General features: G+C 43.0%; 1 protein-coding gene across 1 annotated transcript in view; it reads right to left on the bottom strand.

Moving 5' to 3' along the window:
- The window catches only part of PARVA (parvin alpha), a 168738-nt gene extending 141693 nt beyond the window's left edge, over positions 1-27045 (bottom strand). Inside the window, exon 1 of the mRNA XM_010371322.2 lies at positions 26733-27045. Within this exon, the coding sequence (XP_010369624.1) occupies positions 26733-26868 (136 nt within the window). The 5' untranslated portion in view covers positions 26869-27045. The remainder of the gene's footprint in view (positions 1-26732) is intronic.
- Between the last annotated feature and the right edge of the window lie 385 nt (positions 27046-27430).

Raw genomic sequence — 27430 nt, 5'->3', positions numbered from 1 at the left:
TTCACCAATAGGGAACCTGGTAAACATCTTTATGCACTGAGTGGCACATCCAAGCAAGGCATAAAGCTGTTTATAAAAATGAGGTCAATCCCCATGTGAAACACATCCAGGACAAATAGGTATGTGGAAAAGAATAAACTGCTGAACACTCTTAACAATAGTATTGCAGTTATATATAAACAAAACAAGGACAGGACAGGACAGGAAAGGAAAGGAAAGGAAAGGAGAAAGGAAGAAAGAACAAAACAAGCATTTCTGACAGGCTACACTACTACTGTCAAAGCCTGGAAGTGAAAAAGAGGGGGTCTTTACTTTTCAGTTTATATTTCTACCCTTTAAAAATTCTGTTTTACCATAAACCTAAACAGTTTTAGCTAGGTTAATACACATATAAGTCATAATACCAACTGGTTAAACGTACAGTGAACAAGACGAAGTTCCATGCGAGCAAAGACATAAAGCTTGGGCAATGCCTGGCAGGGGATCCTATTTCTGGAATGCCCACTGAGAGCCAGGCCCTGTTTTAAACACTTCACAAGTATCAATTCCTTTCATCTTCAAGACAACCTTATAAGACAGCTGCTAGTCATGCCATTTTGCAGAGGGGGAAACTGGAGCTCAGAGAGAATGATGAACCTGTCCCAGGTGACACAGTCAGTGTGTGCTAGGACCAGGCACTTTGCTTCCACGGCCCAGACACCTCCCTCCCAGGCTTGCCTCGCAATCAACATTTGTTGAACAAATGGACAAACCTGACAAACTGCCAGCACCTTTAAAAACTAGAGAAATGGTAAATTATTAAACATCTTCTATTGTCACTGTTGATTTATCATTATTAATAATTATTATTGATGTATGAAAAATACTTCAGAAAAGCCAGCTGTGTTATAGTGGGCAAAGAGTTACACTTTGGTATGAAGAAACCAATTGAAATCCCTGTTCTACCAATTAATAGCTGAGAGATCTTGGACAAGTCACTTCTCTGGGTCTCAGTTTCCTCATCTGTAAAATTGGGACCTCCCAGGGTTCCCATAAGGATTAAATGTGATATCATACATGGAGGTCCCTAGGTGCTTGACATATGTTAGATACATATACCAATAAAAGGAAAAGATGCTGAAGATGGAATAAACTATGCTCAGAGCATTGCCAAGAATAATCTTTCTTTTTCAACCTTCTGAGTTTTAAAAGTGAACTGAAAATCTTATATTCCAATGGTCTGAATAGGAAAGCAGGGTTTTAATTGTTCTGATTCTGCCTGCAAAATATTGATTTAGGACATTTAATATCATCTCCAAATGCCAGGCTTAATTTGCATTGGGTCAGAAGCTGGGCTGCCAAGTGTTGGCTGTTGATTTTAGGTGGAGAATTGGGAGGTCCTCCTGGCCAGCCATGAGCAAGCTTCACCTGGGACTCAGGAGAACTAGCCAGTGGAGGACGCCGAGTCTTTGATGGATTTTCACTGTTTAATTAAAGTGCAGCTGGGGTCTGGGCTGCACTGTACCTTTCAAGCAAGGTATGTGTCATGGGTTGAACAACTAACCCAGGCTGAGCCAATCTGGCCAGGGCAGAGCCCAGACTTTGGCCAGGCCTCCCCATTACCCAGGAAGCCTGTGCTTCTAACTTTTAGAGGCTCCAGGGCTCATCTTCAGGAGCCCGATTCTCCAGGCACTGACCACTGCCTCCAGGAGTATCTCAGAATCAGAGTTCAAAAGCTGACTAACGGCTCCCAAACAGAGTCCCTGAAGACCTGTGTAAAGCTGTTCTTCAGTAAACACGTTTGGTGCTTAGTTTACTATCTGGGGACTACAGAAAGTCTACACTCATGATTCATTCAAGTCTTTTTTAAAAATTATACAGTTGACCCTAGAATAACACCAGTTTGAGCTGTGAGACCCACTTATATATGGATTTTTTTCAACTGAACGTGAATCAAAAATAAAGTATTTGCAAGATGCAAAACCCATGGAAAAACTTCCATAGGGCCTTTTCTTTCTTTTTTTTTTTTTTTGAGATGGAGTTTCGTTCTTTTTGCCCAGGCTAGAGTGCAATGGCCTGATCTCGGTTTACTGCAACCTCCACCTCCTGGGTTCAAGTGATTCTCCTGCCTCAGCCTCTCCAGTAGCTGGGATTAAAGGCATGAGCCACCATGCCCGGCTAATTTTGTATTTTTAGTAGACATGGGGTTTCACCATGTTGGTCAGGCTGGTCTCGAATTCCTGACCACAGGTGATCTGCCCCCCTCAGCCTCCCAAAGTGCTGGTATTACAGGCTTGAGCCACCACGCCCAGCCCGTAGGGCCTTTTCATATAGGTGGATCCACAGAGCTGACTGCAGGACTTGAGTGTGCTTGGATCTGGGTATACACAGGGGTCCTGGGACCAATCTCTTGTGTATACAGGGAGATGATTGTAATCATAATGGAAAATTTCAGATATACCCAGAGTAGACAGAATACCACACCACCCTCCACATACCCACCACCTTGTACCTACTCTTGATTCCATCTTTACCTTGACCCCTACACTGCATTATTTGATGCAAATCCTAGACATTTTATTGTGTCATCCACAAACATTTCAGTATGTACCTTGAAAAGATAAGGACATTTTTGGTGAGATAACCACAACATCATTCTTATACCCAGCACGTTTAACAATGATTCCTTAATATCATCAGATCTCCCATGAGTGTTTACATTTTCTTGATAGTCTCATAAGTGACTTGTAGAAGTTGATTTGTTTGAAGCAGGATTCAAACAACTAGCTGGGTTTTGACTTTGAATTGTGGCTCTGGACTTTTCATCTTCTTTCTTCTTCCCTTCAATTCCTTCCTGGCACAGTAGTTGTGTGGGGGCATTCAAAGCCCAGTGATACCTCTTACTAATAATATGGCCTTGGACATGGAACCAAGCTCTCTGCTTCAGTTTCCTCACCTGAAAAATGAAAATCATAATTCCCTATCCCATAGGGTTTTGTAAAAATTCAATAAAATGGAAAGTGTGAAATGCTTAGAACAGTGCCTGGCATAGGGTAAATACTTGATTAATATTGGTTTTTATGTTTCTCTTTTTCTAAAAGGCAATGACTTCAACAGCATCCAGGCAACCAAATATAGTTTTATGTGGGAAGAAAACTGAGTAAAAACCTGTACAACCACACATTTCCCCAGACCTCTGAGCTACTGTTCAGAGGAAGGTAGAGGAGTGTGCCACTCAAGTGCGAGCTTCTGGAGCCAGACTGTCTGGGTTCAAATTCACGTCTTCCACTTGCTACCAGTGCCAAAATGAAACATGTGTTTGCCCAAACCCATTTCCTTTCCCCCAGGGCCAAGAACAAAATTATATCTCTCTTGCACTTAGGTGTGGCCACATAGCTAAGTTCTGGACAGTGCGAAGTGGCAGATGTGACATATACCACATTCAGGCTGGTCCCCCAAGACCTCCCACTGAGTCCCCACTTTCTTTCTCATCCACCAGCTGAGTGATAAGGATTTGAAAAACCTTCAGGAAGGTAGAGCCATAAGATGAAAGGTGCCTGGATCTCTGAATGACCATGTGAAAGACAACTCAATCAAAAACAATGCCACCAGGTTCTGCTGTAAGCAAGAAATAAGCTTATGTTAAGCTTCCAAGAACTTGGGGCTTATCTGTTATAGCAGCTAATGTTATCTTAACTAGTACACTAGTCTTGACTTTGGGCAAGTTACCTGGCCTCTCTGTGCCTCAGTTTCCTCATCTGTAAAGGGGCAAAGATGCTAATAATACTAATACCTATTTTGTGAGTTGTTAGGAAGACCAAATATGTTAACAGATGTAAAGCTACCACATTACCTGGCCCATAATCGCACTTTATAAGTACTTGTCCCTGATGCACTTACATTATTATTAATACTAGTATTATTTGAAAAATAATAGTACATCATCGAGAATGTCTACGTTTCACTTACTTGCAAATTTTGCTACTTTTCTGGTATTTTTTTTCATTTTTTTTTACAATTTGGGGCTAAAATTGTTTCCAGCCAACAATTTCCAACTTAACAATAAAAGCCAGTGATATAATGGGATTGTAACAATTTTCTTCCCAGGAAATAGTTCAGGAGCACAGCCACTCTGCAAGATGAAACACCTAATACAAGATGCAGCATGTCTCTGGTGTCCCAGTGAGGGTTAAAAAATGGGAGAAGGAGATCCAGTGTGCACCTTTTGGGGTTAACAGCCAGACATCTCATAAGGCTCAGGACTGAGGACATGTGCACTGAACTCTGTAAGATTTTAAAATACACTTGAGTGTATACTCCTAGGTATATACCTAAGACAAAGAAAAATATGTGTCCACACCAAAACTTGTACATGAAAATTCATAGTCACATTATTCACAATTGCCAAAAAGTATGAATATCCAAGTGTCCATCAACTGATAAACAAAATGTGGCATATTCAAATAATATTTTTTAGTCATAAAAAGGAATGAAATGGCCAGGTGGCTCACGCCTGTAATCCCAGCACTTTGGGAAGTCGAGGCGGGCAGATCACTTGAGGTCAAAAGTTCGAGACGAGCCTGGCCAACATGGTGAAACCCCGTCTCTACTAAAAATACAAAAATTAGCTGGGCCTGGTGGCAGGTGCCTGTAATCCCAGCCACTTGGGAGGCTGAAGCAAGAGAATTGCTTGAACCCAAGAGGCGGAGGTTGCAGTGAGCTGAGATTACATCACTGCACTCCAGCCTGAGTGACAGAGCAAGACTCTGCCTCCGGAAATTTAAAAAAAAAGGAATGAAGTACAGATACATGCTACAACATAGATGAAACCTTGAAAATATTATGCTAAATGTAAAAGGCCAGTCACAAAACACCATATATTATTCCATTCCATGTATTATTCCATTATTCCATTTATTATATATTATTCCATTATTATGACAATATATATTATTCTATTTACAAGGAATGTCCAGAGTAGGCCAATCCAGAGAAACAGAAAGTAGATTAGTGATGACTTGGGGTTAGGAAATGGAGAGGGGAGGAGGAGTGACTGCTAATGGGTATAGGGTTGCTTTTTGGGATGATGAAAATGCTCTAAAATTGATTGTGGCAATGATTGCACAACTATGAATATACTAAAGACCACTGAATTATGTCATTTAAATGGGTGAATTGTATCTCAATAAAGCAGCTATATTAAAAAAGTTCCCACTCCTCCAAATGGATCAGACCACCTCTCCTCTGGACTTGAGCTTCCATCAGAAGGCAGAGCATGTTCCCAGCTCATAAGAAGTCTTTGGGAATTCCGTGCTCTGTGTGAAAATCCAGGTCCATTTCTGTGTGCAAGTGACAATGACATGACACACACATGCTAATGAGTCTGAAGTGAAGATGAGAGGTCACGGCTGGAAGTGTAGCTTGGGGAGTTAGCAGCATATGCAGGTAGGAGATGAAATTGTCATCCACATTCACGTGAAAACTGATAACCCATTGATACCAACCCTGCACAAACACAACCTTCCAACCCCAGAGATACAAGCGGGGTGCTGTTTTTCTTTTTCACACAAGAGCATAAGCTAAACCATGAATCACACTTCCCAGAACCAGTAATACTGAAAGGGCTAGGTAGCTGGAAGCCCAAATTACTTAAATTGATGTCATATCATCTGAAGAGGCGACATTAGTATCTCACAAACTGAACGACAATTGCCATCTAGCCAATTTATGGTCCTGGACTCCTGTTTCCCACCTGCTCCAACACCAATTTAAGCAATTCCGAACTTTGATCTCCACAGCAGGATGTCTCAGATTTATTGAAGCGTCAGGTCCCAATTGTGCTAACATCCACCCTGGCAGGGCCATTACAAGGTGTGAAATCTGGGTGCCCATCACCCCAGCCACGTTCAGCACAGTGACAATCAGAAAGAACAAATCAATCTGCCTCTCTATAGTCATCATGAGAGCCTTGCAATTTACTGTAATGATGGCCATGGAGGAAATGCAGGTGAAGGGATCATTCTGTTCTCTGGGAACTTGGGCATGTGCTGAAGGAGCTGCTGAGCCCACCAAGAGAAGCCTTGCAACACTCAGCCAAGAGGCAGCTGCTACTCCTTACATGGGACTATTTCAGGACTTGCTTATATCCTGAGAACTGCTTTAAAATGGAATTGTGTTACCCTCCTCCTGTGTTTTGCAAACAGCATCAAAACTGTTGGTTCCTGCTGCCCCAACTTCTCCCAGCTGTCATTATTAATTACCTGTCATCTGCAGGTCTGCCTCACCAGGGCTGGGAGCCAGGGAGAGCTCAGCCTCATAGTAAATAGGAAAACCCCTCCCAACAGAGAGGAAAGTTTATTTTCAAGTCTCAAGTGTGGGAGAATGGGGTGAGGGAGGCAAGAACCAGGGTCCCTTTGTGAGCCTCCCCACTGACCTCTACTTTGTAGGGCCAGGAGTTCTGATTCCACATAGAGACTACAGCAGCCTCTGCCCCTTACCTACTCAGCTAGGGTCGTAACCTGCCTGCTACATTCTGCCAGCTTCTGTCCCCATGTCTCTGAATCTGAGACCTCACCCTGGACTCTGAGGAGTCTCCTTGATTCAGGACTCAGGCACTCGAGAGATGCCAAGAATTCTCTGCTCAGAATCTCTGTACCCTGCCATCTCACTGCTCACTTCAACAGACCTGGTGTGCCCTGCTTCCTAAACATGGTGATTAGAACTACAGACCCCTCCTGAATTCCTCTCTCCTTCCCCATCCCCACCAGGAGCTCCCAACACATCCCACAGCCAAAACCATGCTGGCCAAGACAAAAACTGCTTTCAGAATAATCATTGTGAATTGAAAAGTCAATGTAATACTGCAGACTAACGATTCTGCCTATGAATGTATCCTGAAAAGAAACCAGCACATAGTCTGCTCCACCGGGGTTCGTGTCACCAAGGGAGCAGAAACAGGCCCTCAACCGTGCCCCTTGGTAGTTCATCATCATGCCCAGGAGATGGGCTGCATTTTCATGAAGAGCTTCATTCATGGCTCCTCAGAGCCAGGCTGCTTTTCAGAGTAGAAGAGGTGCATTGCCTCTGGATTTTAAAAGAGATAAGGGAATGAGTGAATGGAAAGGAGTATGATTCAATGATGAAATAAATGCCCTGACACATCCCTCCCAGGGAGAGCATCCACCTCCTCCAGTGATTCCCCAGAAACACTTCCTGAGGTGTCAGGTGTGATAATGACATGCTCCAACTGGCTCAGATCCATTCTTCAGAGATGCAATGAGATACCTGCCTACTGACTTCTAATGCAGGTAGAGGAAACTGAGCCCCTGAGGCATCAGCCCAACCCACTCTGTCAAAACCGAGCTGAAACTCAGGTTCCCAAAGCCCATCCCTTCTCTTGTTGCCCTGGAGGGGAAATGGGTGGGAGGGGATCCCTCTGCTGGCTTCAAGACCCAGCTTGAAATCACCATGTCTCCTAAGGGTTCCACTTAAATGCGTCTACTGCAGCACTCAGCCCACTGTCTTGCAATTACCTCCCATGTGTCTGTAATTGCCAAGTTCGGGGTAAGTCCAAGAACTCAGAAGCTGGGAAGTGGGGAGAAAAGTGTGCAAGAGAAAGAGATTTCTTGACCAGACCTCCACTGGGTCTCACACAGGAGTGGCTAGGGCTCAGAGGGGAAGAGGGGATGATGGCTGTGCTTCCCAGGCAGCTTCAAGGATGGCAATTCCCAAGGCAGCCACACCCTGGGCTCTGTCAGAAGGGAGTAGACATGGGTGATACACAGGGCCATATATGGATGGAAAGATGGCCATAGAGAACGTTCTCAAACAAAGGCCTGCCTCTGAGCACGTTACTGGCCAGGCTGGAAATCTCCTCTCCCTGACCCATCACCCTCCCATCCTGCCCCTTAGGTAACCTGGCCCTTCCAGCCCAAAGCAAATAGAAATTTTCAGCCTCACAATGTTGGTTTTAACTTCCAAGCAACCTATCAGAGGGATCACTCAGACTTAACAGCAATCATTTCTTCTTGGCTATCAGTTCTAACCTACTGATGATGAACAAGCTAATTATCACACTCTGGCCCTGTAATTGCACTTTTAGGACTTTATCCAAAGGAAAGTACTCTTAATTTTTTAAAAAAGCTTTATGTTGCATTATTTACGGAAGAAAAAAAAATGAAGACCAAAGTAAACAAGAAAATCACTCAAAGGACTATTATGTGCCTATAAAATCGTGTTTAATAAGATTTATAAGACAAATATATTTACATTATAATAAATGAAGAAGATAAAAAACTTTACAACATACATAGTATACTCACAATACTAAAAAAGAAAAAAATTATAATAAAGAATAGAAAGAAATGAAGCACAACGCTAATAGCTGTTGCCTTTGGGAGCTGGAACTTTGCACAATGGTTTTATCTATTTTTCCATAAATCCCATAAGCATGGGCTAATTTTATAACGGGGAAGGAAAAACTTTTATTAAAAAAATCAGATGGTAAGTGATTTGGTTCATTCTTCTTTCCCCCAAGAGAGTGTGCAGTCATTAAGAATGTTTCTGTTCAAGCTGATTAAAGTTCACTGCCTCTTCCATCCATGACCTCTCAAAGTTGGTTCGAAGCTAAGACAGTGACACTGGTCACAAGTCGGTTTACTAAGGCTTTGGCAGGCTGGCCTGTTCCAAGCAAACAGAATTATTGAGGAGACCACCCCTCATTTCATCTTATGCCCAATTTCTGCCTCCAAAGAAAGAAAAAGTAAAAACTAAAAGAAATGAAATCCACAAGCAGACAGCCCGGTGCCGCACCCTGGGGCTGGTAATTAAAGATCGACCCCTGACCTAATCCGTTATGTTATCTATAGATTACAGACATTGTATAGAAATGCACTGTGAAAATCCCTATCCTGTTTTGTTCCGATGCAATTACCGGAGCATGCAGCCCCCAGTCACGTACCCCATGCTTGCTCAATCAATCACGACCCTCTCACATGCACCCCCTTAGAGTTGTGAGCCCTTAAAAGGGACAGGAACTATTCATTCGAGGAGCTCGGCTCTTGATACAGCAGTCTTGCTGATGCCCCTGGCCAAATAAACCCCTTCCTTCTTTAACTCAGTGTCTGAGGGGTTTTGTCTGCGGCTCGTCCTGCTACATTTCTTGGTTCCCTGACCAGGAAGTGAGGTGACTGGCAGATGGTCAAGGCAGCTCCTTAGGTGGCTTAAGCCTGCCCTGTGGAACATCCCTGCGGGAGACTCCGACCAGCCCAAGCGACACAGTTCCTGAGAGCACTCCCAGGCAGGCATTTGTCCCGGTGGGATGCCTTGCCCAAGCAGTGTGTGGCTCCCGTGGAGGATCAACACAGTAGCTGAACACCGGGAAGGAATGGGCACTTGGAGTCTGGACATCTAAAACTTAGTAAGACTAGTCTTTGAAACTTGCCCACTCCATTTGAGTGGAAGCGTGGCCTGATCACCCACGGTGTGCCTTTATTGGCACTTTGGTTTTGGTTTTGACTTGGTTTGAAATGCCAGGTTTGACTTGGTTTGAAGTGACAGGACTGGTCTTGGGAGCTTGCCTACTCCATTGGAGTGGAAGCGTGGCCTGATCACCCATGGTGTGCCTGTACCGACACTTTGGTTCTTGTCTTTGACGTGACTTGGATTGCTTGATACTTTGGTTTTAGTTTTGACCTGGCTTAGATTTCTGGATACTCCGATTTTGGTTTTGATTTTGGTTTGGTGTAAACTACAAAAGTGTGTGTGTGCCGTTTTTACCCATTCTTTGTTTTGTAGTGAGCGTAGTGTTTTGTCTCGAGGAAACATGGGTGAGGCACAAAGTAAGCCCACCCCACTAGGAACTATGTTGAAAAATTTCAAAAAAAGGATTTAAAGGAGACTATGGAGTACTATGACACCAGAAAAACTTAAAACTTTGTGCAAGATAGACTGGCCAGCATCAGAGGTAGGTTGACCATTAGAAGGAAGCCTGGACAGGTCCCCTGTTTCAAAGGTATGGCACAAGGTAACCTGTAAGCCAGAGCACTCAGACCAGCTCCCGTACATAGACACTTGGTTACAGGTGGTTTTAGACGCCCCCAACACACAGTGGTTGAGAGAACAGCAGCATAAGAGGCTGGCAGAGGCAAGGAAAGACCAGCAGAGAGAGAGAAAGGAAAGAGATAGAGAAGAAAAGAGGCACAAACAGAGGAAGAGACAAACAAGGAGTCAAGGAGAAAGAGAAAAAAAGAGAGAAGCAGAGAGAGAGAAAAAGAGACAGAGGCAAAAGGAAAGTCAGAGAGAGACAAAGTCAAAGAGAGAAAGAAAGAAAGATGATTTAACATTAACCACTGAAAATTCCCTTAACCCAGCAGGTTTCCAAACAGGGGATCTAAATCTTAATTATCATACGAAGGTCTGACCAGACCTAGGAGGAACTCCCTTCAGGACAGGATGATCAATGGTTCCTCCCAGGTAATAAAAAAAAAAAAGCCATCATACCAATTCTAATTTGGACAAAACAAGGTCTTATTAATAGCAAAGGATAATTAAAATCCCAAACTTACAAGGTTTTCAACAAAAGTAAAGTTTGCTAAAAGTTGACAATGTAACATGTATCACAGTAACTTCTATTCTTGTGGCCTTAGACAGTCTAGTCCACAGACATGAAAAAAGGTTCACTTTGGAAAAGAATGGTTATCATCTTCGGAAAAAAAAGGAAAAAAGGGGGGGTGGAATTTATATAAAAGGAGTGTTATATGGTAAATTCTTGTCCTAAATTAAATTAACCGGTTGTTTAAAGAAAGAAATGTTTGTAATAAGCCAGAAAGTTAAGGCATGAGGAAAAATTGCCTGTAAAAGTCGTGAAAGAAAAAAAAAGTTATAAAAAAAGTGTGTTAAAAAATGTATGCAAAAAATGCTGTATAATTTAAAAGTAGCTAGGCCTTCTGAATGTAAAACTATTGAAAAATAAAACAGTTTATGTGCAAGATGTATAAGAAAAGTAAAATATACCTTTGGTAAAAGGATTATAAGGAGGTATAAGAATGTACATTTTTACCTACATTAAAAAGTTTTAAAAAAATTATTCTTTTGAAGCTTTAAGCAAGTTTTTAAATGTTAATTTTAAAGAAAATTCTGTGTATAAACATATTAGCTATAAAGAAGTATCATCCAGTTTTTCTGTGAACTGGACATTAAAGTAAAAGCATAACAGGTTTTTCTTAAAACACCAACCTGCTTTTTAGCAAAAATTATAAAAGGTTAAAAAGAGTCTATAAAATCTTACCTTATGGTCAAACATTAAAAATTAGATAAATATGTCTACAAGGTTTTATTAAAATTAGGTTTAACAATAACACACCAATATAAAAATAAAATTTAGCTTATCTGGTATAAAAATCATACGAGAAGCATTGTTAAATGTAAAATAGTATTTGGCGTTCTTTGGTTTAAAAACTAATAAAAATAGGTGCTAAAGGAAATTTCTCAGTAAAAAGGCACTAAGGACTATAAAGTCCACAGCCAAGGTCCCCACATTTAAAACAAAAGGTAAATTTCTTAGAAATCATATACTTGGTTTATCTTCCACCTTCCTTTCTCTCAAAAACTAAAAGTCTTTTAGCACATGTACCACCCCTAGAATTTCCGGTAAACCAGCACCAGCCTGAAGATCACATTCTCATCAAAAGATGGAAAGAAGAAAAACTCGAGCCAGCCTAGGAAGGACCCTACCTTGTGCTGCTAACCACCAAGACCGCTGTGCATACAGCAAAAAAAAAAAAAAGATGGACTCATCACACCCGAGTCAAGAAAACGCCACCCCCTCCAGAGTCGTGGGCCATAGTCCCAGAGGAAAACCCTACCAAACTAAAGCTAAGAAAAATCTAACTCTTTTCATCTATTCTATTACTCTTTCTTCTTTCCTAGTTCTATTGCTGACCATCTAGTTATTAACATAACCAAGTCAATTTCGCCTCCAACTATTGCATTTAATGCTCGCCTTGTTATACCCTGTGGGGACTTGCCAAGTCAAAGACAGCTCTCTACTTCAGAAAAGTACTTCTGTCCTCCTGACTCTCCTCAGACTGGGCATTAGTAAACTAAGACCATATAATCCAGGGAGATTTTGATAAAGACCCCAGTGCCAACCAGGAGTCTTGCCCCCCGATGTAGAGCTTTCATGCCATAGTTGGTCCAACGTTCTGTGGATCACTACAGAGCAAGGATGGACTGCCCCAACCGGTTTTTGTAATTTCCTAAAACCATACATTCATTTTACTAGAGGATCACAGAAGTTAAAGATTTCAAACAAACTGTAGTAATTAAGACAGAATACCAAGATGCAAATGCCTGGTTAAAATGGATCAAATATTCTATCTGCACGTTAAACAAAAACAATTGTTACGCTTGTGCACATGGCAGGCCAGAGGCCCAGACTGTCCCCTTTCCACTAAGGTGGTCCTCTAGTTGACAAGGCATAGGCTGCATGGTAGCTCTTTTCCAGGATTCTACAGCCTGGAGTAATAAGTCACGCCAAGCTCTCTCTCTGCTATATCCCAAAGTCCAGCACCCTGCGGGTCAGCCCCCAAAGGCCATCCAGCCTCCGTCTCCCAACACTAAGTTCACTATGTGTCTCTCACGACAGGGAGGAAACTTAGCGTTCCTTGGAGACCTGAAAGGATGCAGTGAGCTTAAGAATTTTCAAGAGCTTATCAATCGGTCAGCCTTTGTTCATCCCCAAGCAGATGGGTGGTGGTATTGTGGTAGACCTTTACTAGGCACTCTGCTGAATAACCGGAGTGGCACTTGTGCTTTATAGCCCAATTGGCTATCCCTTTCACCCTGGCGTTCCACCAACCAGAAGAAAAAAAAAATAAGACATTGTAAAGCGAGAGAAGCCCCTTATAGGTCTTTCGACTCTCATGTCTATTTAGACACAATTGGAGTCCCACGAGGAACACCAGATCAATTTAAAGCTTGAAATCAAACAGCTGCGGGATTTAACTCAGTATTTTGGTGGATGACAGTTAATAAAAATGTACATTAGATAAACTACATATATTACAACCAACAGCAATGAGCTTTTCATAAGTTAAAAGAAAAACTCATGTCAGTCCCAGCCCCGAGGCCACCTGACCTGACAAAACTCTTTACACTCTTATGTGTCAAAAAGTGAAAAAATGACAGTTGGAGTTTTAACCCAGACTGTGGGGCCCTGGCCAAGGCCAGTGGCCTCTCTCTCAAAACAAATAGACAGGATTTCCAAAAGCTGGCCTCCAGGTCTAAGGGCCCTAGCAGCAACGGCCCTGTTAGCACAAGAAGCAGATAAACTAACCCTTAGGCAAAACCTGAATATAAAGGCCCCCCCCCCATGCTGTGGTAACTTTAATGACTACCAAAGGACATCATTAGTTAACAAATGCTAGATTAACCAAGTACCAAAGCTTGCTAGGTGAAAATCCCCACATAACCAATGAAGTTTGCAACACCCTAAACCCTACCACCTTGCTCTCGGTATCAGAGAGCCCAGTTGAACATAACTGTGTAGAGGTGTTGGACTTAGTTTATTCTAGCAGGCCCAACCTCCGAAACCATCCTTAAACATCAACAGACTGTGAGTAGTACGTGGACGGGAGCAGCTGCGCCAACCGCTGCAAAGTGACTCTGAAGAAGATGACAAGCCCTGCTCCAGTCACACCCGGAAGCTGACTGGTCCATGCACAGCCAAAGCATGAGGAAACTCATCGCAGGATTCATGTTCCTTAAAATTTAGACTTTTACAGTAAGGACTTAAACTGACCTTCCTCAGACTGAGGGCTGTTCCCAGGGTATACATCAAGTCACCGAGGTAGGACGAAAGGTTGCTACGGTCCTATTATTTTATAGTTATTGTAAATGTACTGGAACTCTAAAAAGAACTTGTTTGTATAATGTTATTCTATACAAGGTATGTAGCCCAGGAAATGACCAACCTGATGTGTGTTATGCCCCATCTGAGCCTCCCATGACCACAGTTTTTAAAATAAGATTAAGGACTGAGGACTGGTAAAGGTTCATAAATGATATGAGTAAAGTGTTTAGCCAAAACAGAAGAAAAAGAGGTGCCCAAACAAGTCACCTTAAAATTTGATGCCTGTGCTGTCATTAATAGTAATAAGTTAGGAATAAGGTATGGTTCTCTTAATTAAAAAAGAGGCTATATGGCAGAAAATAAGTACATCTGCCATAAATTAGGACTGTGTGGAAATAAATGTAAATACTAGTCTTGTGTCATTTAGGCCACTTAAATAAAAAAAAAAAAATGAAAAGGATCCAGCCCACATTCAGAAAGGAAAAAATGGCCCTTCCTATACTAAAGGACAACGTAACCCCTCAGAGCTAGTAATAACCAATCCCCTTGATCCTCGCTGAAAAAGAAAGGAGCATGTGACCTTAGGAATCGACAGGGCCCGACTGGATCCTCGAATAAATATCTTGGTTTGAGGAGAAGTTTACAAATGCTCTCCTGAGCCAGTATTTCAAACTTTCTATGATGAATTAAATGTGCCAGTACCAGAAATTCCAGGAAAAACAAGAAATTTGTTTTTGCAATTGGCCGAGCATGTAGCATAGTCTCTCAATGTCACTTCATGTCATGTATGTGGAGGAACTGTAATAGGAGATCAATGGCCATAGAAAGCCCGAGAATTAGTACCTACAGACTCAGTTCCTGATGAATTCCCGGCTCAAAAGAATCACCTTAATAATTTCTGGGTCCTAAAAGCCTCAATTATTGGACAATATTCCATAGCTAGAGAAGGAAAAGAATTCACTCACCCCATAGGATGACTTAGTTGTCTGAGACAGAAACTGTATAACAGTACCACAAAAACAGTCACTTAGTGGAGTTCAAATCACACAGAGAGAAATCAATTTAGTAAATTCCCAAAGTTGCAAATCGTGTGGACCCACCCGGAGTCCCACTGGGACTGGACGGCCCCCACTGGATTATACTGGATATGTAGGCATAGAGTTACGCCAAATTACCTGACCAGTAGGCAGGTAGTTGTGTTATTGGCACTATTAAACCATTTTTCTTCCTACTGCCCATAAAAACAGGTGAACTCCTGGGCTTCCTTGTCTATGCTTCCTGCGAAAAGACACGTATAGCTATAGGAAATTGAAGAAAATGATAAATGGCCCCCTCAGAGAATCACACAATATTATAGGCCTGCTACTTAGGCACAAGAAGGCTCGTGAGGATACCATACCCCCATTTAGATGATCAACCAAATCATACAAGTTACAAGCTGTCTTAAAAATAATCACTAATAAAACCGGCAGAGCCTTGACTATTCTGGCCTGGCAAGAAACTCAGATGAGAAATGCTATCTATCAAAATAGATGAGCTTTTGACTACTTGCTAGCAGCTGAAGGAGAGGTCTATATGAAATTTAACTTTACTAATTGCTGCCTACACATAGATAATCAAGGGCAAGTAGTTGAAGACATAGTTAAAGATATGACAAAACTGGCACAAGTGCCCATGCAAGTGTGGCATGGATTTGATCCTAAGGCCATGTTTAGAAAATAGTTCCCAGTGCTAGGAAGATTTAAAACTCTTATAATGAGAGTTATAATAGTAATAGGAACCTACTTACTGCTCCCTTGTTTGCTACCTGTACTTCTTCACATGATAAAAAGCTTTATCACTACCTTAGTTCACCAAGATGCTTCAGCACAAGTGTACAATATGAATCACTATCAATCTGTCTTGCAAGAAGACATAGGTAGTAAAGATGAAAGTGAGAACTCCCACTATTGAGTGAGAGTCTCAAAGTGGGGGAATAAGGGAGGAGACCACCCCTCATATTGTCTTACGCCCAATTTCTGCCTCCAAAGAAAGAAAAAGTAAAAACTAAAAGGCAGAAATGAAATCCACAAGCAGACAGCCCGGTGCCACACCCTGGGACTGGTAGTTAAAGATCAACCCCTGACCTAATTGGTTATGTTATCTATAGATTACAGACATTGTATAGAAAAGCACTGTGAAAATCCCTGTCGTGTTTTGTTCGGATCTAATTACTGGTGCATGCAGCCCCCAGTCATGTACCCTCTGCTTACTCAATCGATCACAACCCTCTCACGTGCACCCCCTTAGAGTTGTGAGCCCTTAAAAGGGACAGGAATTGCTCACTCGAGGGAGCTCGGCTCTTGAGACAGGAGTCTTGCTGATGCCCCTGGCCGAAAAAAACCCTTCTTTAACTCAGTGTCTGAGGAGTTTTGTCTGCAGCTCATCCTGCTACATTATCACTTAGTAAACACTAGTAGAACCAGATTTTAGGTAAGTCCTATGGCGATCCACACACCAAGCTAACATTTGTCCCAGGCCTGAACAAAAATTAAGCAGCTGCAATTAACTGAGGCTAGGTAAAGCTCACCAAAGGTGTGCCCTCCAGCCATCTTCTCCTCTTGGTAAGTTCTGTCTTTCGGGGGAGGGCTGAAGTGAGGAGACCTTTGCTGAGGAGGAATGATAGTGGCTCTGTGTCTGGCTGATTTTCAGTTGCCTTCACTTTGCACTTTAGTGAGGAAATGAAGCTGAGATGGGCAAGAGGGAATGAAATAGGTGTGGGAGGGAGAATGACACAGACTTTGGGGAATTAAGGGAACTCTTGATCTCTCCTATGGAGTTTTGGTCTGTACATCACTTATCTCTCCTAAATCTTGCTATTAATAGGGCTCTTTTACCATAGTCTTCCTTCATATGAATATGTACTAAGCCATTTCTGAAAAGGAAGCTTTTCTGGATGAAAACAAAGAAGTCAACTGGCCTTCACGTTCCATCTGGTCACTCCCCTCCCCCACCCCGACCCCCCAACCAATGCACCTCCTCCAGGCTCACTGCTGCCACTGCAGAATCAGTGCCCATGGACTCTAAGACCCTCTGGTCCTACAGGCCTTTGTCAAATAACAGGATTAACCAACAATATCTTCCCACAAAAGCAAAAGAGATTCCTGGGGGCAGGGATGAGGCATTTTCATAAGCTACACACACACAGACACACACACACACACACACACACACACTCAAAAACAGTGACCTGGATGGAATCTGGGGACCAGAAGAGTCATCCAAGGTTAGAGCAGAGTTTGGGGTAACCTAGGGGACTCCCTCAACAGGAATAAGATGCCCAGTGATGATTCAGACAGTTAGTTAAGAAGTATTTTAGGGAGCATTGGTTAAGTACTAGGTAGTATGCTAGGCACCAAAGATACCACAATGGCTCCCCTCATGGCATCTGCAGAAAAAAACAAAAAAGAAAGGACACTGCCCAGGGCCTGTGCAGGAGGAGGTCTCCTTGTGCTGGTGCTCTGGTCCTTGGGCAAAGCCCTCATTGAATTTCCTACTGATTTCAGGCTGCACAACCTATTGAAAACCTAACAGAATGTGTTTACATCTACTTTTTTAAAGTATTTTATTTTTGAAATGATTGTAGGGCTTACCTCAAATGTTGTTCTTTGTACCATGACAGTGAGTGGAGATTTTAGATGCTTACAAACGTTTACATGAGGATTTCATCTCTTCTCCTGGACTAATGGCTGGAACATAATTATGAACTGTGTTTGTTAACCAAATAGAGATATTCCATGAGACAAGAAGGCTGATTCCTAATATGGAGGTATCCTTGGGCCAGGGCCCACTTATCCTGGTATCCATCTCCTCCTCCCGACACAGAGGTGCCTTCATTAGTAGAGGAAAGAAAGAGGTCTTTGTGATGATGTAATTCCCAGACCACCCTACACAGACAATAAAACTGAATGTGAGAGAAGCCGGGTGAAATAACAGCTCAGAAATCATAGAATACCAGTGCAGCAGGGGCCTAAGAGGTTATTTAGCCTAATCTTCTAATGTTAGAAATGGGCAAATAACACCAAAAAGGGAAGAGACCTGTCTAAGATTACATGGCCAGCTAATGGTGAGCTATTTTCATAAAGGTAAATATGGGGAAATTCATTCCACAGAAATTCTAATAACTATGTGTTTGATGATGATATGCTAAGCAGGAGGGCTCTCACCATAGTGTGTGACAAGTGGCTGCAATGCAACATGACCAGTGCTACCACAGAGTATAGACAAGGCACTGTGGGATCACAGAGGAGGAAGCCTCTCACTCTTCCTGGGGGCACTGTGGAAGGCTTCATGCAAAAGGGGACTTCTGAGTTGGGTCTTTATGAATGAATAGAAGTTGGTTGTATAGGAAAGGAAAAAGGTCTTTCCAGAATATGGAACAGCATGTAAAGGCATAAACATGTGAAAGAACATGATGTGTTTGGGGGATAAAGAGTGGTTTCCCATGGTAAAAATGGAGATTTATTGGAAGGGAAATAGAGGAGACAGCAAAAAAGTAAAGGAAGGAGTAGCTGTGAAGGCTTTGGACAGCATGCTAAGAAGTTTTTCCTGGAGAGAAGTTATCTTTGTGCTTTAAAAAACAATGTAGTAGCAAAAGGATGAAGAATGGGTTGAACAAAAATAGACCCGTGACAGGAAGTCTAGCTGGGTGGATAACACAGTATTTCAGGTGGAAAATAGAGTAAAAATTTTGAAAATGAACAAACAATCCAGAGCACTTGTGAAGGCTGAATTAAAGCAGTGATATTTAGATGGTAGACTCAGCAGGATTTCATAAAAGATGATTAGACATGAGGAATAAAATGGAGAATGGGGCAGCAAACTACTGCCCTTGGGTCATGTGCAGGCTGCCATCTATTTTGTACAGCCCGAGTGCTGAGAATGGTTTTTACATTCTCATGTGCATGTAAATGCTTCCTTCAATAGCTGAGAAGAAACAAAAGAAGCATCTTTCATGTAATTTCACATGAAAATCATGTCAAATTCAAGTTTCAGTGACTATAACTAAAATTTTATGGGAACATAGCCACACTTGTTCATTGACCTATTGTCTATGGCAGCAAAGACAGAGTTGAATAGGACTCATAAAGCCTTAGATATTTACTATTTGACCCTTTCAGAAAAAGTTGCTGACCTCCTGCAGGATTCTCCAACTCAGTTAAAATCAGTTCATCTTTCCAGTTGCCCAGACCAAAACCTTTGGAGTCATCTTAATTCTACTCTTACCCGCCATCTGATCTTTTATCAAGATCTGCTATATTTTAAAAATATATCCAGAATTTGATACTCACTCACTCCTTCCCTTGCTACCACTCTGTTCCTGAACACAGCCATCTCTCAGCTGGGTCATTCTAGTAGCCTTTACTTATTTATTTGTTATTTATTGAGACAGGGTCTTGCTCTGTCACATATACTAGAGTGCAGTGGTGCGATCACGGCTCACTGCAGTCCCACACTCCTGGGATCAAGCGATCCTCCCATGTCAGCCTCCTGAGCAGCTGGGACTACAGGTGTGCACCAACACCCATGGCTACGTAGAGATGGGGTTTCACCATGTTGCCCAGGCTGGTCTTGAACTCCTGAGCTCAAGAAGTCTGCCCACTTGGCCTCCCAAAGAGTTGGGATTACAGGTATGAGCCACCATGCCCAGCCTCATTCTAGAAACCTTTTGCCTCATCTCATCTTTTGCTTCATCTCCGCCTGCTTCAGTCACTTAACACCATCTGAGCAATGATGTTTTAGCACCATCAGTTAAAACAGAATTGAGATCACGCCATTCCTCTGCACAAAGTCTTCCCAAGTCTTCCCATATAACTCTGAGTAAAGGCCCAAGTTTTACAATGGCTTCCAGGGCCCTACACGTCCTGCCTCTCCCCTTTCTCTTGTTATGCCTGGGACCAACCCCCATTCCACAATCATGCTCACTCTCTTCTCCAGTCACATCAACCTCCTTATTGGTCCTCAATAATGTACCATGTCCACACCTGCCTCAAGATTCTTGCATCTGTCATTCCTTCCACCTGTAATGTTCTTTTCCAAGATATACATATGGTTCTCTCTATCACCTCCTTCGGATTGGGACTCAAATCTACCCTTCTCAGTGAGGCCTTCTCTAGCCATCCTACTTAATATTGACAACCATCCTCAGACCACAACCCTCCATTTCTCTTTTTCTTGCTTTATTTTGCTCTCTAGCACTTACTACCACTCAAACAAAAAACATACATTACCAATTTATCTTGTTTATTGCCTGTCTGCCCTACTAGAATGTAAGCTCCAGGAAGGCAGGAGTTTTTGTTTTGTTTTCCTTTCTAGTGCCTAGTACAGTGCATGGTACATGTTAGGCACTCAATAAATAATTGCTGAAAGAATGTGAATAATGGATCAGAAAGTGACTAGGAGATAAAAAAAGAGAAGCAGGTAGAGATAACTCTTTCAAGGCATCTGGTGAGTAGCTAAAGAGGAAACCAGTTATCAGGAGATTTTCTCCAAATGGGAAAGACTCAAGCATATTTACAGAACGTCAGGGCAACAGAGTGGCAAAAAAAAGATGGGATATGATAAATAGCATATCTGGCTATGCCAAGTCTGGGAGGAAGCTGAAAGAAATGGCCTTATGAGCAAGGAGAGAAGGGACCTTCTTGGAAGTGACTAGGGCAGGAGGGGAGCACAAAAAGACATTTGCACATATGGATGGGACTGGCTGGATATGGTAGAAAGGGAACTTGAAGGAGCTCATAGCTGGTCTCAGTTTTCCATTTGAAGATCCACAGAAGGGTTTTAGGAGCTATGGACAACAACTTGGGTGCCATTGTTCAAGGGGTGCCCCTTGAACAATGCAGGTTTGAATTTCAAGAGTCCACTTATATGCAAATTTTTAAAATAAATGTATTAGAAAATTTTGTGAGAATTGCAACAATTTGAAAAAATTGCAGATGAATTTTGTGATCTAGAAGTATCAAAAAAAATTAAGAAAAAGTTAGATATGCCAAGGAGTTCAAGACCCACGAGGGCAACATAGCAAGACCATGTCTATACAAAAAAGATGTACTTTGGAAAAATGAGAATGCACACTGATTAGAAGAAAAGGGAAGCTCTGCAGTGCTAAGGGTTCTACTCACTCTAGAAACCATAAATTTATTGCAAAGTTTGTGGATTTTTCTCCAGCAACACTGGGCAGCCAATGAGAATGAAGTGGTAAGAACCAGTATTATTAGAATAATTATGAAATTAAAGCCTTCATTGGATACTTCAGGTCCTGATCAAAATGTAAAACTCTGGGGGATAAAATCTTAAATGAATGAGTAAACGACAGGAATGACCAGTGCTGCCGGCCTAATTTGGGTGCCTTCAGCAGACAGGTACAATTCAAGTTGGTGTTCCTTGAAAGAACATGTCTTGAGGACAGTTCCAGAGAAAGAAAGTTGAAAAGTGGCCCTCTGGCAAGTAGGCTCTGAAAGGGTAGTGAAAGAATCCACACAGGAGGGCCATGTCCAACAGAAATGGAATTGAAAACCCAAAAGATGAAGAAAAAGATCAACAGAGAAAAACAAAAGTCACTTACGTTACAACTCATAAGAATGGACCCAGATATTTTAAAGTGCTGAAATGTGTCATCTTGGGAAAATGGAGGATCTCACTTGCAAAGAAAGATCCCTCAACTCCTAACATACAGGCTCCATACAGTCATGGGCTACTAGGCTATTTACAGAACCTGAGAAATCCAGTGCAGTCCATAACAAAAAGACTATTTCAAATTTCAAAGACCAATGAAAATTGAGTTGTCAATTTTAATAGCTACCATTACTTGTGCCATGCAATGCATTTTACATTGTCAATCTCGTTTAAACCTCGCAACTTCCATGTAAAGAAGGAATTCTTATTCTCATTTTATAGATGAAGACACAGAGGCTTACAGGGGTTAAGTAACTTGTCTTAAGTCATAGAATAAATAAGGGGTTGAACCAGAAATCAAATTGAAATGTATCTAATCCTAAAGACCATGCTTTTAACTCCTGTTCTCTCTTGGACTCTAACACTGTTTTTTCTTATGAAAACACAGGAATGATGACTAGTTGAGTGCATTCTTATGAAACTCATAGTCATTCTATGATGTAGGTTTCCTTAGGAGGACATTTTTTTTACACGAAATTATTGACTTAGAGTTGATCCTTGAACAACACAGGTTTGAACTGCGAGGGTCCCCTTACACGCAAATTTTTTCAACAACTATATGGGAAAATATTTTTGGAGATCTGTGACAATTAGAAAAACCTTGAGATGAACCATGTAGCCTAGAAATATTTTAAAAAAATAAGAAAAAGTTACTCATGTCACAAATGCGTAAAATATACATCAATACTTGTCTGTCTTCTCATTTACTACCATAAAATGTAAACAAATCTATTATAAAAAGTTAGAACTTATCGAAATGTCAGAATGTGTACATACACACAAAAACTGTGTGATGCCATTTGTAGATGAGAAAAAATGTAAATGTAAAGATTAAATCCTCACTGCACAAAATGAACTGTAGTACATACTGTACTACTGTAATAATTTCACAGCTACCTCCTCTTGCTATTGTGGTGAGCTCAAGTGTTGCAAGTATCTGCTTAAAACACCATGTGACACCAATCATCTCCACGTGAACAGTTCATCTCTCCAGTAAATTGCGTATAGCAGTTAAAAGTGATCTCTTGAGATTCTCGCATATTTTTCATCATGTTTAGTGAAATACCATAAATCTTGAATAACACCATGGGACTCTAACGAAGTGCCACTAAAGATGCTAGAAGTACTCCCAAGTATCAGAGAAAAGTCATGACATTATAAGAAAAGTTGAATTGCTTGATATGTACCATAGGTTGAGGTGTGCAGCTGTGGTTACCTGCCATTTCAGTCAGACGACATAAACTTACAGTATCGATAAATGCAGCACAGTTCTGCAAATGTGTTTTCCCTTCCTTATGATTTTCTTAATAACATTTTCTTTTCTCCAGTTTCTTTGTTGTAAGAATACAGTATATAATACAAAATATGTGTTGATTGACTATTATCAGTAAGGCTTCTGGTCAACAGTAGGCTATTAGTAGTTAAGTTTGGGGGGAGTTAAAAACTAAACACAGATTTTTGACCGTACAGGGGGTCAATGTCCATAACCCCCACATAGTTCAAGGGTCAACTGTATTCTAACCAGTATCATATCTTTCCATTTGTTGTGTCCTACAGTGGGGCACAGCAGGTACCAAATGAATGAATGGGAGTCCTTGGGCCTACGAGAATGCTACACCAAAGCACTGAGATAATTTGTGGACAGACTGATGGCAGTGATCTTGAGGAATGAAGAATGGGAGATTCAAGAACACCAGAGAGAAAGTGGAAGAAGGCAGATTCTACAGAGCACAAAGCTGTGAGCTTATCCAGGATGCAGAGCAAGACCTGGCCTTATTATTACTGAAGTGATGGTTAATGCACCCCACACCTACTAACCATCACTTCAGGACTGATCATTGAGATCCAGCACATACTCACTAAGGACAGTCATTTCAGACCAACCCACTGCCTTCTTTGCCTGGGCTTGCAGAAATACCATAAGCCGCAGCAAGCAGCTGGAGCTGGGTGGTGGCTGACCCTTCAAAAGAGGTTCTATGTCCTTCCATTCACCCATTTACAGCCCCTGGATTAGCTGACAGACTGAATGACGAATCAGGACTTTACAGTGAAATATAACAGGGGTGAAAATAAGATCTTGCACTTGGTTTCAAAAACCCAACTGAGTAAATCCAAGATAGGGAAGGCTGTGATTTAGGAGCAACAAATATAAAAAAGTCTTTGAGTAAGCTGATAACAAGTTCAATGAGAGATCACAGTGCGACGTGGCTGGCAGAATAGTTAGAAGCAACCTTAGCTGCATTAAAGGAACATAGTGTCTGTGCTAGAATAAGGGAGGTGACAGTCCTAATCTGGGGTGGCTGGCCTGCACTACAGCTGTACTATGGTGACTTCTGGAGAGCTCACTTTGAGAAGGTGTGGTAACAGGTCGATCTGCTAGGTATTCTCCATTTCCCCCATCCCCACTGTGATCTATTCTCTGTGCACTATGGAAGCTGCCCCTATATATTCCAGATCCCTTGCTCTGATGGGTTCCCACTGGGTTCAGCCCAAGTAGGTGATGCAATGGCAAGAAGACAGAGAACATGCAGAATGTGCATTTCTTGTGCCACTCTCTCCTTGCTCTGTCTGCACATTTCTGACAGTGGCTGCATCCCTCTATGACTATAGTTCCAGTCCAGCAGCCCCTCGTCCATAGCCCCAGCTTGTAATAGGTTCCAATTTGCTTCCCTTGTCCCTCAGGCCTCCGAGTGATTAAGAGCTTCCCCCTGTTACTAGCCCCTAGGGACCTCAGCATCCCTTCTTAGTTCCCTTAACCCTGCCCACAGCTCTGTCAATAGCCCCTTCACTAAATTATTTTCAAAATCTCAACAAATTGGCCTTCTTTTTCCTGCAGGGACCCTGACTGAAACTAAAGAGAAAGGATGCAAAAGACCTTAAAATTATGTCTGTGAGGAATAGAGGATGTTGGGCCCAGTGGCGAGAAGACTCAAGAAAGCAGGATAGCCTACTTCAGCAAGGTATCAATAAAGGGCCACCCCAGACTCATTCTCTGGCTCCAACAGTAATAGGTACAGAGGGATACATTTGGGGCTAAATATAAAATAAACCTTTCTACAGAGTAGGTAAAGATGGTTCTCCTGGTAGCAGATATTTTTTATTGCATGAGCTTCAGTATTTCTCAATTGCCCCATCTTAAACCGGATGAGACTATGTCAGGAATGCTGTAAGGAATAAGTTAGAAACATGGTCTAGAAAAGAGCTTTCCAAGCCAGGGTTTCATGATTTGTCACCAACTGTACACTACTCAGTGGGTTACCAAAATAACCAATGTGGGGAAACTTCCGTATGTTGTTGCTGCTTCTCGTTTCAATCTAGAGAACAGAAGTCTAGTTCTTCATCAAGTCTGATAATCCTGAACACTGAAGACGTTTTATACTTTAAGATGACTTACAAACATGAAACATTTTACACAGCATCACAGCTTTCAAAAGGTTATTTCCAATTCACGGAGCAATCTATTAAAAACATTTTTTAGGGGGCAAGAGAAGTTGATTAATGGTTACAAATATACCATTTGATAGAAGACCTAGTGTTAGATTGGTAAAGTAACTATATTTTACAATAACCTCTTGTATATTTCAAAATATCTAGAATTCCAGTGGTCTAGCATAGAGAAAAGGCAAATATTTAAGGTGATGGATATCCCAAGTACACTGATTTTGTCAGAGGCATGTGAACCGCAGCAACTCCATCTTGAATGGGGCTAGGTAAAATAAGGCTGAGTGAGACCCACTGGACTGCATTCCCAGAAGGTTAAGGCATTCTAATTTACAGGATGAGATAGGATGTCGGCACAAGATACAGGTCATAAAGACCTTGCTGGTAAAACAGGTTGCAGTAAAGAAGTTGGCTAAAACCCAAAACCAAAATGGCGACCAGTGCAGACACTAGTCTTCTGCATTGATACACTCCCACCAGTACCATGACAGTTTACACATGCCATGGCAACGTTACCCTATATGGTCTAAAAAGAGGAGGCATGAATAATCCACCCCTTGTTTAGCATACCGTCAAGAAATAACCATAAAAATGGACAACCAGCATCCCCAGGCTGCTCTGTCTATGGAGTAGCCATTCTTTTATTCCTCTACTTTCTTAATAAACTTGCTTTCACTTTACTGTGTGGACTCATCCTGAATGCTTTCTTGTGTGAGATCCAAGAACCTTCTCTTGGGGTCTGGATTGGGACCCCTTTCCTGTAACAACTTGATCTTTACAAATTATATGAACGTATTAATCACATGTGCCCCAAAACTATGTACATCATGCATCAATTTAAAAAATGTTTAAAACAAAAGTTTTAACTCAGCAACTTCTATCTACACACCAATCTTCTATCTACACATCAGCACTTCTTGAGAACTGCCACCTCAGTTTTCAAACCAAAAACCAGGATGCAAAATCTGCCCATGGGCAAAAAATATTCTACATGCAAACTACCCTAAAAAAAAAAAAAAAAAAAAAGAATAAGGTCGCCTCAATTCACTCTGGTGGGGGGGTGGGGGTGGGGAGGCCCATGACGATGTTTGTGTCTCACGCAGGTTTTCTCCTTTGGTGGGAGTTTATCGTGTATTACACCGAGGGCACGCTAGATTTGCCAGTTTTTCGCTCATTCATTCAACAAACACTCGATGTCCACCTACTCCATTAACAGGGCCCTTCTCGGCCCTCGGGATGGACAAAAGATCCGAAGAGGCCAACGCCACGACGCTGCTGCCAGAGGACGTCAGCAGGTCCAGGAAACGACCTGATTTTAAGGACCAATGAAGTCAACGAGTGAGAGTGACGGCGCCCAGGAAAGTTGCGGCGGAAACTTGGGAAATGCCAGCCTTCGGGCGCAGAGGGCGGGGCAGGGCCTACCGGATCGCGCTGCCTGCGGTCTGGGGCCCCGCCTGGGCTACGGTCCCGCCGCCTCCGGCCGCCAAGCGGCGCCTGCCCACTGCCCGGCGGGGGCGTCGGCCTGGTCTCCAGCCCAGGAGGGCAACGCCGCGAGCAGGCGGGGCGGCCTCGATGGCCCGCGAGCCCCAGGCTCAGTGTGGGGCGCGAGTCGCTCCTGCCGGACGTGCCCGAGAAGCGCGCGCACTCATCGCGGCGCGCTCCCGAACGGCCCCAGCGCCCCGGCCCCTCCGCCCCTATGGCACCCCCCACCTCCTACCGCCCGACTGGCCTGCCTGGCCGCACTCACCCTCCTTAGCTTTCTTCCTCCGGGCCAGGGTCCCTCCGAGTTTCCCCAAGAAGGAATCATCTTTCTTGCGGGACGGGGGCGACTTAGGAGTGGGGGACTTGGGGACAGAAGGCGACTTCTGCGGGGAGGTGGCCATGGCGCGGCTCAGGCAGCCGCGGGCCGGTCGGGACGCGGAGCTGGCGCTGGGCGGACGCGGCGGGCGGCGGCGGCGGCCGCGGGCTGAGGCTGCGGCTTTCCAAACGGAAGCGGAATTATTCCAAGCATTTGAGGCAGCTCACGCTCGCCTTTCCCTTCCCTCGCTCCCTCCCTCGCTCCCTCCCTCGCACCGCCCTCTGCCCTGGAAGGAGCTGCGCTCCCGGGGCCGCGCCCTGCGCCCCTGGGTTGCCCCAAGCAGGAGGGATGCCCCAAAACTGCTACTTGCAGTACAGGAGGCCGTGTGTGCCCAGGTTGGGAGCGCTCGAGCTGGAAAGCTCCATTTACCCAGGCTCTGCACCCACCACACATCCTGGGGCAAAGCAAATCTGAGAACCAACCCAACCCTGCTACTCTCCCAGGGTCTTCCAGCCGGGGCTGGTGAGCTCGCTCTTCCCCAGCACTACCGCCTGTGGAGTTATCAGGCCCACGTCTTGCGCCCACAAGACTGCAGCTCCTGGAAGAAATTACTAGAGTGAACCAAAATGTGTCCAGGCCCCACCAAA

The sequence above is a fragment of the Rhinopithecus roxellana genome, chromosome 15, assembly GCF_007565055.1.
Source record: "Rhinopithecus roxellana isolate Shanxi Qingling chromosome 15, ASM756505v1, whole genome shotgun sequence".
NCBI classification, from domain to species: domain Eukaryota; kingdom Metazoa; phylum Chordata; class Mammalia; order Primates; family Cercopithecidae; genus Rhinopithecus; species Rhinopithecus roxellana.
The sequence above is the reverse complement of the archived record's forward strand: the minus strand, read 5'-3'. Positions and strand labels throughout refer to the sequence as shown.